At 44.9% G+C, this 10,922-nt stretch overlaps 1 protein-coding gene across 1 annotated transcript; it reads right to left on the minus strand.

The window, feature by feature from the left end:
• Positions 1-505: 505 nt before the first annotated feature.
• LOC136651799 (E3 ubiquitin-protein ligase RNF113A-like) lies at positions 506-10,523 on the minus strand. Its single transcript, XM_066628484.1, has 10 exons — positions 10,395-10,523; positions 7,249-7,325; positions 7,037-7,141; positions 4,678-4,785; positions 4,272-4,381; positions 3,901-4,007; positions 3,634-3,723; positions 2,638-2,731; positions 2,173-2,279; positions 506-638 (listed from the first exon to the last, which is right to left on the minus strand). The coding sequence occupies exons 1-10, from the start codon at positions 10,492-10,494 to the stop codon at positions 568-570; spliced, it is 969 nt and encodes a 322-aa protein (XP_066484581.1). The 5' UTR covers positions 10,495-10,523; the 3' UTR covers positions 506-567.
• Between the last annotated feature and the right edge of the window lie 399 nt (positions 10,524-10,922).

A 10,922-nucleotide genomic window follows, 5' to 3' on the forward strand; every position in this document is an offset into this window, starting at 1 on the left:
CCAAAGTGGCTCCTGGGCTGGGTTTTGGGCACCCCTGTTCTAGGTTATGATAAGGGCTTGATTGATGCTCTTGATTACTAGATCCAAGCCCTAGATCCAAATTATCCAGACTGCAGGATAATTTTGCCATTCTAACCTTAACATTGTGAAAGAGCAGAAGGAACATGAAGTTAGTTACATGCAGTGTCTTGCCATTCTTGCAGAAATGCCCACTCAACAGAAAGCAGTAAAAAACTTGAAAGGTTACTGGAAGAGATCATCAAGTAACACTTAAAGCTAGCAAAACACCTCCCATTTGAATACAAGGCTAAGCACAATTACTCAAATGACTCCTCAGCAATTTGTTTCACTAAGGCTGCCTTCAGTGTACTTGACCCCTGCACCCATTTGCTAATCTAATGCATACCCTGGTAGCCCAATTCTTTGTTCTGTTAAAGGTGTTCCTTTCCAGAGGGCTTTCAGTTTAGCTTAGTTCCTGTGTAGGCAGGAAAGCATGAGCAGCTAATCTGTTTTCCTATAAATATTTATTCAGTTATAAAATTAGAAGTACAGGAGGAAAGGTTTACTTTACTCTGGCTCCTCATTATCTTGCTCCTCCTCTTCTTCAGTCTTGTGTTTTTCCAATTTTGCTATCAGCTCTGGAAAACAAGAGAGCATAGGTGAAATAATGACCACCTGTCCCCTCCCATTAGCATTTTTCAATAGAGCTATTGAACCCCCTAAGGCAGGGGTTTGGACTAGATGACATATTAGGCCCCTTCCACTTCTATGATTCTACTCTAAAAACCTTTTCCTGGGGACACTGGCATGTTCTTTCTTCTCTATTAAGACTTTGCAATAGAAGTTCCTCCTTTAACCCATTTTTGCCCGGCCCACAGGTGTACACATTTGGTTCCTGTTGCATATATGCAGAGTCGGGCAGAAATGGTTTAAGAAAATAAGATTGTAAAATCCTGGCCTGAGGTAAAATTCCCTCTAAAGCAGCAATTTTCAACCTTTTTCATCTCACAGCACACTGAAAAGGTGCTAAAATTGTCAAGAAACACCATCTGTTCTTGACCATTGACAAGGCACACCATGCTGCTGGTAGGGGGCTCAAATCCCCCAATTGCCCTACTAATAAATGACCCTCCCTAAATACCTGCAGCACACCAGTGATTGAAAACTGCTGCTCTAAAGGGACAGATGCAGGACCACAATCACTGACAGGGCACTACCCTGCACCATCTAGATAAAGCAAGGTTTTTTTCATTTTGTGGTGACAGATTCCACCTGATCTGACCAGCTCTAAAATTCACACTGGTTCTGAGTGGATTTTTCAAGGTCACCATCATTACAGTATACCTAAATGATGCTAGGGGGAAATACCCTCAGTGTAATTACTATGAGTGTGAAGGTGGTGGCAGAGTGCTGTAGGGGGAATTAGGAGAAGGGATAACTTAAAAGCAGGCCAAGCCAATAAGAAAAGATTCAACTCAAACCACCCCATTGTTAAAGCTAAGAACAGCTAGCTTGTGTATAGTGCTGCCATCACCCAGCCACCTCCCACTGCACAATGAAAGGAACATATCTTAGTCAATTTGTGCATGAGCCAAAGAAGATAATTGGTTAGGAAGAAATTAATTTTTTGTTCGTTTATTTGAAGGCTCACTTGAAAATGTATTCCTTCTACTGAGCAAGGCTAGCAATGGCAGTAGATGGATGTGTGCAGTTTGCATAGTAGCTAACACAAGCATTTAAAGAACCTATAGGTGCTGTATTCTACTGATCTAAGCTCTGGCTGCTCCCAAAGGCCTTCTCTCTGTCTATGTCTGGTCCTTGGTCTTAACTCTACATTTTTAGGTGATGACTTGAGAAAACCTTCTGAGATGACAGAAGGACACAATAGAAGCACAGAAACACAATAGAAAATACAACTTTTTTACAACCATGTACCAGAAAGGTTTGGTCCATCTTAATTAGAAATAATTATTTCACCATATTTACCAAATCTGCTCATTTCATTGGTTTGGAAACTTATCCACTACATCTGCACAGTTTTTTGCCAATGCTGTTGATACAGGATGCCCATGAGCCAATTCAAGCTATAACTTGGATAAGATGTCCCCCTGTCACCACAGCATACTTTTTTTTTTTACACACTATCCCACAGAATCCATTATAGAACACTACCTTTGGCTGGGTTGAAGACACCATTGGTTTGCTTGTCACAGACATAACACCGCTGAGACTTGCGATAATGTTGCAGGGCACAGCTTTCACAGAAATAATGTTTACACCTAAAAAGAGCATCAAGATAGATTGCCTGTAAAAAGATGGGTATGACCACTTCAAGTTGCAAGAAATTCAGAATAGCACTCTTGACAAAGCACTCAAAGGGTTTATCCAGGGGCACTCTATAAAGCACTCTTCATCCAGGGGGGCAAGCACTGTTATCAAGATTTTGCATTCTGCTCAAGACCAAATATTGTGTTTTCCTTTCATGTGGGCAAAATTTCACAATACATGGTGCCCTTATCTAGGTTCAAGCTGTGCACCATTTTGCAACCTTGTCAAAAGAAAGAAAGCACAACTCAGTTTGAGAACATCCAAAATAAGAACAAAAAGAAGACAACCTGGGTCATCCTGCCATCTTACTTGGTCACCACAGGATTCTTGAAGGAGCTTCTGCAGATGAAACACTTGAAAGGCAGTTCCTCATCATCACTGCTCACCTCATAGTTTTCATCATCTATACAAGAGAGGAAATAGAGACTTGTTTCTGCTGATGCCCATCATGGAATGAGATTTTCCCACCCACATAGTGTGGGAAGCTGTTCTGTGCCAAGAATAGATTGTCTACACACCTCTGATGTCACTAGCACATAGAAGGGAAATATAAGGGTTAATGAACTAATTAAAATTTCCCCACTCAGACAGGCTGCTTCTGTTCTCTTCCCACCTACTCTATTTTTAGCATACGCAAAAGGGCTCTGCATGCTGATCGTGACAATCGTTGACAATTGACATGAGAACAAGGCTACAAAGACGTTATTTTTAGAAATAAAACCAGTGGGAACAGAGTTAGCACACAGAATCTACCATTTAGGCTTTCCGTCTCTTCACTGAAGAAGCCTCACTAAACATAAAGCAAATGTGGGGACGTAAACATGGGGACAATTTAGTTCAAAACACTGGATTGTTTTGCATGTCTGTTACGTGTATTTCTGCAGGAGAGAGGGTGTCCTTTGCAAAAGGAGCATCCAACTTTCAGGAAGCATCTACAATTTTGATACTAGAGGGAAGAGTTGGCCTGCCTAAGCCAAGGGAATTACCTAAGGGAGACTTGCAAAGACATCAAAGAGCAGCGTGGTCCAACATGTGCATACAGGTCATCCCAATGTGCAGCTCATGGGATGCAGCAGGTATTGGCTCCACCTCCTATGTCACTATTGTGGGTTTAGCTCTGTATGGTAGACTTTAAGGCTTTAGCAAAACCAAATACAAGCCTGCATACACAAATCACAAGACTATAATCTGCCTACTTTAGCTTTATGTTTTGTGCCATGTGACTATCTGATGAGCATGTTCCCTATTCCTTCATTCACAGTGCTGAACAACACTGAACAACTGCAGAAAAGGGACTGTCCCTACCATTAACTCCATAGCGCCCTTCATCCAGCTCCCGCTCAATCTGCCAGCCATGCTTGTAATCTGACCGATCATGGAGGAATTTACAGCTGTCTATCAGAAAAATAAAGATACAAGTGTGAGAGTTTGTACCCACCCGCAGTCATTTCCCTCCTGCTAAAATGGAAGCTGCATTGGTGGAGATACACAGCTTGAAACAAGCATTCCCTTGGTGGGGTGTGGCCCCAATGAAGATCTGTAGTAAGGAAAGTAAACGGAAAAGCCATTTACCTCCAAAGCCACAAAACCCAGTTTCTTTGTAGTCTTTACAGATATCAGGCTGGTAGTCCCACCTCACTGTGGCTCTGAGGTGCTCTGGCGCTCGAATGGGTCCCTTCCTGAAAGAAGGAATAGAGATGTAACACAGCTGCCACGTGTTGGGCACAGGCAGAGGATAAGGACTGGTGAAAGGCCAAGTTGGGACAGAAGGTCTGGCGGCAGCAGGAACCACTCCAAAATGACATGAAACATTGTGCAGGAGAAAGGAGACCAGACTGGCAGATTTTCCTGAGGCATAAATACATACATCAAGCCATACACCAAGTTTCAGAAGCTTAAATACTTTCTTCCCACAGGAATATCACCAGATTTCCCTGGCTTACCTTACCATGCCTGAGGAGGCATTGCCCATGGATGTATCTTTTGGCTTCACAAACTTTTGGTAATTATTTATTCCACGGTAAATCTTATCATCTTCCTTTCCTCGGAGTTCCTAAACAGAGAACCGGGGCGTGGGTGTGGGGAGATAAGTCATCAGGTCAACATCAGATCCAGTTCTTGTTCATATGTGACCATACACATGCAGGCTTCATGTTAACTCCTATACAGGAGTGCCATGAAGCAGTCAAAAAAGTGGTAGAGAACATGCAAGAAGGGTTAGAATTAGAGATATTAGAGAGACAATAAGAAACGTCCATGAACTTAAAGATCTCATTTCTGGAAGCAAGGGAGGAGACAGGATTTTTTCTTCCATTGTTCCATATGTCTGATGTTCTATAAGATATTCACCTCCTGGATTTGCTGGCTACGTTCAAAGATGGCTTGGGCATCTTTCTCCTTCTCTGTGTCCAGTTCATACACAGCTGTTGCCCCCATGTCTTCTGGACCCACAGGTTTCTGAAATACAAAAAGAGAACAGGTAGAAGAGAGACAGTGAATAACGATAACATCAAGTTATTACTGCAATTGTCAATTACTAGAGTCACCAAAATTGTCATGTTCTCTCTAATGCGGTGTTCTTCAACCTTGATGTCAGGGGTGCCAACGGGGTTGTGAAGCCTCAGTTCTGGGGTCGCTGCAACTTATGGTAATGAAAAGGATTGAAGACCACTGGACTAGAGCATCACCAGGTAAAGGGGGAGGCATCCGGTGTGCTACTTCAAGTACCAAGATATTGTGTTATGTTCTGAGCAATTATGCTAAAATAGCTTTCACTAGTGCCAGGTTTCATGGAAACTTTTCCTGCTCTCACAAGAATATTTGCTTACAGTGAGCAGTGCTGGGAGGGCGTTATGGATGTGGAAGTAGGCCACTGGAATCCCAGGAGGGGGCGGAATCAACAGAGTATTGTATTGGAATTGGAGTATTGTATTGGAGGAAGATCTGGTGAGGAGGTAGAATGTGGTGTCTACAGTGGCCCGTTTAAGAGTTAAGGCCTGGGCTTTCAGTAAAGGGTGTGCTGCACAGCTGCAGCCACTAGAGGCAATGAGGTACCTAAGGATATAAGGAGCACCTGAGGTAGGAAGGGTTTGTGGGTTGTAGAAGGAGTGCTGGAAAGGAGACTGACTTGGCTTACTGACTTTGCCCTGGATACTCTGACTGACTTTGTGACTACTCAAACAGGCTGGAGAGCTGAGGTGTGCTGCTATACCGGGAAGGACTACTGCCTTAGGAACTGGGTCCCTGCAGTTTAAATAGGCAAGCTACCCTGGTGGTGGAGTCTAGCAGTGCTGCTGTAGAGAACTGGGGCCATTGTTGGGGAACGAAAGGTTAGAGTGGGCATAAGTTCCCTAAGTGAGGCCTGGAGTGGGAATCTGGCAGAACACAGAAGGGTTCCAGTTTCACACTTTACAGGCTGAGTCTCATTATTCGTGAGGGTTCAGTTCAGTTCCCAGAACTCAAGTGGATGGCAAAAATCACACTAAAGCAAATCAATTTAAAAAACAAAGTTCCTTTGCTCTGGTGATTTAAAAATAGCCTTGCTGACCTTTTGAAATGCATACAGAGGCAATAGTCTCTCTGCAGGTGCTTAGACTTCACTAGGAGGTAGAAATCCCTCCCTTCACCAGGAGTGCAGTGAGGGGGAAAGAATTGGTAAGGTGATAATCACTGCCATTTAGCCTTCTTTTACTTGCTCAGGGGGAAGGGAGGAATGAAGCCTGGAGAGAAAATGACTGATGGATTGTCAGCCTGCTGTCCTCTCTTGCATTAATGAGTAAAAGGGCTGTTTTCTTTTAATTTAAAGGGTACAGGTGAAGCCTATTTATGCATGTGAGTTCTGTTCCATGACCCAGTGGTGATTAAGAAAAAACATTTAAGAAAATTTAGCTTTGTGCTAAATTCCATAGTTATGCAAACACGCTGCAGCCTGACACTTCCAGATGGAAGGAAACTAAGGCAGCTGTTATCAATCCCCTCCGCCTCACCCAACTCCATACTCAGCCCTCTCAGCTGCCTGCTATCCTGCTTCTTTAACAGGTGGGATGCTGAGCTTTTAATAGTCCAGTCCTATGCATTTCTACTCAGAAGTAAGCCCCATTGTAGTCAATGGGGCTTACTCCCAGGAAAGTGTGGGGAGGATTTTAGCCTGACAGCCCAGTCCTATGCTTGCCTACTCAGAAGTAAGTCCAGTAAAGGGCAAAGGAGGCAAAGATGTATGCAACTTTCAATCCCCCCCCCCACCAGGAAAGTATGGTTGAGACAAATTCTCAACCCTAAACTGACAGCATAAGCTGCTGCGGCCTCTTACAGGATGAGGGATATCAGAGAGAAACTAAGAAGCAAATCCATGAAATCTCATTTCTTGAAGCAAGGGAAGAAATTTTCATTGAGACAAATCTGCAGATAAAAAATCTGTGAATGAATAGGTTGCACCTGTACTTCTCATCTTGTTGAGACAGAAAAATCTGTGGATAATTAGGTTATACCTGTAATCACTTGCATGACTGTCTTTCTACAGCAGTAAAAAAACAGTTTTTAAAACTGTGATTTTAAAAGGATGCATTTTCCCCCTCCAGCACATTCCTTCTCATTTGCAGTGGCCATTTGTGTTGGGTCAAATCTGTGTATAACATGGCTGGACCTGTATTTAGTTATTTATTGGGCTTGTGGCATGAAAAAAGTTGAAGACCACTGCTCTAATTCATACCGCAGATCTTGTAGACTTATATGAGACTCCAACTCCTTCAGATTTGTTCTCATCATCACTGCTGCTTGATCCATATGTGGTACTGTCCCTCACATTTCTTTTGGTCTGAAAATGGGAGAATTTGAGAAAGTGAAAGACCTGGAAATGTACAAATGGAAACTTCTTCACACACACTTGTCCCAAATTCAAAGAAGAACCTTCAAATGCATCACCTTCTGAATCATGGGGTTGGAAACTTCCTGGCGTTTCTGCTTTCTGACTACAGTGCTATCTTCATCGTTGCTGCTCTCTATTTCCGGGGTAGGAGGAAGGAAGAGAGAAACACATAGCCATTACTGAAATTGGTACGTGCTACAAGAGACAGACCCTGGCAAGGCTGAAGCTTTCCTTCATGTCCCAAACTAAAGAGGTTTGGCTAAACAACCTTCCTACCAGCTACACTGTTTCTTTTCAGATAAACTGAGACAGCATAACCTGCTCTGGCCCCATTACCTGCTCTGGCCTCATTACAGGATGAGGGATATCAGAGAGAAACTAAGAAGCAAATCCATGAAATCTCATTTCTTGAAGCAAGAGAAGAAATGGGATCTACGTATCAGACATTCACATCCCTCAAGTGGTTTTGGCAAACCCAGAAGCGCAAGACTTCTGATTTTATTTAAAGGGACTGCACAACAAAGTAGCTCCTTTGCACAGTCCTGTAAATAGAACTGAAAGTCCCACAATTCCAATTCCAACTGCAGAGGTTGGAGGGAGGCAGCACCCTGAATCCACTACCCCTCACTTCTGCCACTGATGCAAGTTGCATTGGGTGCCTTCATGGCTGCATAGCAACGGACAGGCAGCTTTATCCAAGAGATAATGGTTTCCCAAAGATTACACTCAACAGTACAGAGTAATGTGAGGCAGAAAATGTTTCTTAATGGAAGACCTTCTAAAACAATATTTTTCCACAAAACAATTTCCATTCCTAAAAATGAAGTCTCATAACATTCACAAGTAATTTAATAAATGGATCCAATGTCAAGTTTTCAAGTGAATCTCCAGGATGTATGCAAGCTGATAAAAATTCACAGCTCTTCAGACATGCTAAAATTAGAATGCTAACCTTAATGTTTGTTCTCAAAATTTAAACAAGTATAAGGAAATATTGAGTCATCATATCTTAAAATACTTTTAATAATCCCATAGAAATAAATTTTCAAGTAAAGCGTTACATTTGTTTGAACAGAAATTTAAACCACACTAAGAACCCAATCACCTTTAGCGATGCAGCTATTGGGAGTATGCGCTCCATGCAATGGGGGAGTAGGCAACCTGGGAGAAGCTAGTTAAAATATTTTAATTACCTCTCTGCAGAGCATCTAGATGTCATTGGGTCTCCTTGAACTTATGCCAGCTCTTTTGCTGGCACAAGTTCAAGGACAGCAGAGGGTGTGTTAGGCCAGGAAAATGGGGATAGCATCCCAGAATGTGCAGCTGCTGCTAGAATTCAGCCCCTCCTGCCCCTGAATAGACCCCTACCCTGAAACCACTGCAATTTGCCCCCATCGCCACCTGACCTGATCCAACATGGGCTGGGTCTGTCTGTGGTGAGCGCACAGAGCTGCCAGGCATTTGCACAGGCAGCTCTAATGCACATGGCAGCAGTACCCCATTTATGGTACCACAGAGGCATTTACAACAGCCGAACGCAAGATCTGCCGTCATAAATGCCCAATAGGATTGGACCATAAATGTTTCAATAAGGAAAAAAAAAATTAAATGACTTCAGTTCAAATACTTTTGGCTCTTGAAAAAACATTCAAGATACTTTAACTTATGTACTGGATTTCCTCTATGGAGAACTCGTGCAAGGAAAGCGCCCTACAGGTAGACCACAGCTGTGATACAAGGACATCTGAAAGAGGGATCTGAAGGCCTTAGGAGTGGACCTCAACAGGTGGGAAACCCTGGCCTCTGAGCAGCCTGCTTGGAGGCAGGCTGTGCAGCATGGCCTTTCCCAGTTTGAAGAGACACTTGGACAACAGGCTGAGGCAAAGAGGCAAAGAAGGAAGGCCCACAGCCAGGGAGACAGGCCAGGGACACACTACACTTGCTCCCACTGTGGAAGGGATTGTCGCTCCTGAATCGGCCTTTTCAGCCACACTAGACGCTGTGCCAGAACCACCATCCAGAGCACGATACCATAGTCTTCCGAGACTGAAGGTTGCCAACTGACTGACTGTTGAGCTAACATTTCTATTTTGTTTACAAAATATAAATCCAACACAACAGATCAGATCCCAGTCAATTTAGGGAAAGATTTTCCAGAATGTTTTTCAATTCAGTTTTTTCCAGAAAACTCATGTCCCCAGCAATACAGTTTGTTTGAAGAAGAGTCGTGTTCACTGAAGTCACACACAAAAATGCCCTAGTGCTCTCCTACTTTGTATTCTATTCTTCACATCTATGGTAAATTGCATCTGGCTCTCTGGGAACGCTCTAGAGCAGTCATTTTCTACCATTGTCTGTGGCACACAGACACACAGTCTGCAGTTGTGCTATGGGAGCTTGAAAGAGGGTCACTTATTACAATACAGGTATTTATATACAGGTATTAGTAGAGCCATTGGGGGATGTGAGCCCCCCACCAGCAGCATGGTGTGCCTTATCAAATGTCAAAACAATGATGGTGTGCCTTGGTAATTTTAGTACCTTGTCAGTATGGAGGAAGGCATATATAAGGAACATGTGGTGGTTGGTGAGGCAGAGCCTCCCCACCGGAGTCCTTTGAAAAGCGCCGCCACCGTGTGAGGCAACCAAGCACACACAACCCACGCGCATTGCACATTGCGCGTGGGTTGTGGGTGCTTGGGTGCCTCACACGGCGGCGGTGCTTTTCAAAGGATTTCGGTGGGGAGGCTCTGCCTCACCTGCCTCCCCAACCACCACATGTCCCTTATACGTGCACGTGTGCGCGCGCGCGCACACACACAAAGTGTGAGTGTGTGTGTACACCATATATATGTACTTGGGAGTCTGCATAAGCCAGCTGTGGTCACAAACAGGCCTTGCTCTGAAGGCACCACAGCCCCCCTCCCCCAAAGGCAACGGTAACTCCACCCACGTCACAGCCAGCCCGTAGAGGGGGTAGGGGAGCTACACCGCTCAAGGCGGTTATGCTCCCCCCTTGACAGAGGCCTCGCGCGCATTAAAGGCGCTGCCCCTCCCACATCGCGGCCCACCCGTCACCATGGAAACAGCGGAACGCACCGCGATTGGCTGGAGCCTTCAGAGCGCTCGAGAGACCCAGGGGCCATCCCAAGGGGCCCGCCCCACCCGCCCCGGGTGACAACCGATTATTTTTGTCCCTCACCGGCCTCCTGGTCGCTGCCGGGCCTCTTGCGCTGACCCCTCCCCGACGCGGGGCGACGCTTCTTGAAGAGAAAACTGCAAACGGGCCGAGCGTCCGCCATCGTGAGCCAAAGCTTGACGGAAACGGAAACCCCGCCATGGGGTTTCCCATGAAACCTGACGCTCTCCACCATTGGCCTCGCTTTCTGCCGCGGCCGTAGACTTACTAAGAAACCTAGACTCACACACATTGGCCAGATTCCGGGTTCGGGGACTAGAACTTCCTTTAAGATCAGCGTACGGCCGAGGTCGTGGCATGAGGCTTCTTTATGTAACTGAGTCTTGGCTATGGACGGGGGGGGGGCGGCGGAAAAGGAGGCGGTTTAGAGCCCAGTCCTATGCCTGCCTACTCAGAAGCCATTATAGCCAATGGGACTCACTCCCAGGAAAGCGTGGATAGGATCGCAGCCTTGGTTATACCACCAAGTTTATGGAGTTTTAGCAGCCAGACCATGGCTGGCAGCCAATGATCAAACTTGTACTCGGATAG

This window comes from Tiliqua scincoides, chromosome 5, assembly GCF_035046505.1.
Source record: "Tiliqua scincoides isolate rTilSci1 chromosome 5, rTilSci1.hap2, whole genome shotgun sequence".
NCBI classification, from domain to species: Eukaryota; Metazoa; Chordata; class Lepidosauria; order Squamata; family Scincidae; genus Tiliqua; species Tiliqua scincoides.

What these genes read in the sequence shown, in the direction of transcription:
- LOC136651799 (XM_066628484.1), bottom strand. Translation starts at nt 10,494, where the DNA reads ATGGCGGACGCTCGGCCCGTTTGCAGTTTTCTCTTCAAGAAGCGTCGC. An exon ending in CGGCAGCGACCAGGAGGCCG is followed by an intron (nt 7,326 to 10,394) that starts GTGAGGGACAAA and finishes CCCCGGAAATAG; the next exon opens with AGAGCAGCAACGATGAAGAT. An exon ending in CCAACCCCATGATTCAGAAG is followed by an intron (nt 7,142 to 7,248) that starts GTGATGCATTTG and finishes TCCCATTTTCAG; the next exon opens with ACCAAAAGAAATGTGAGGGA.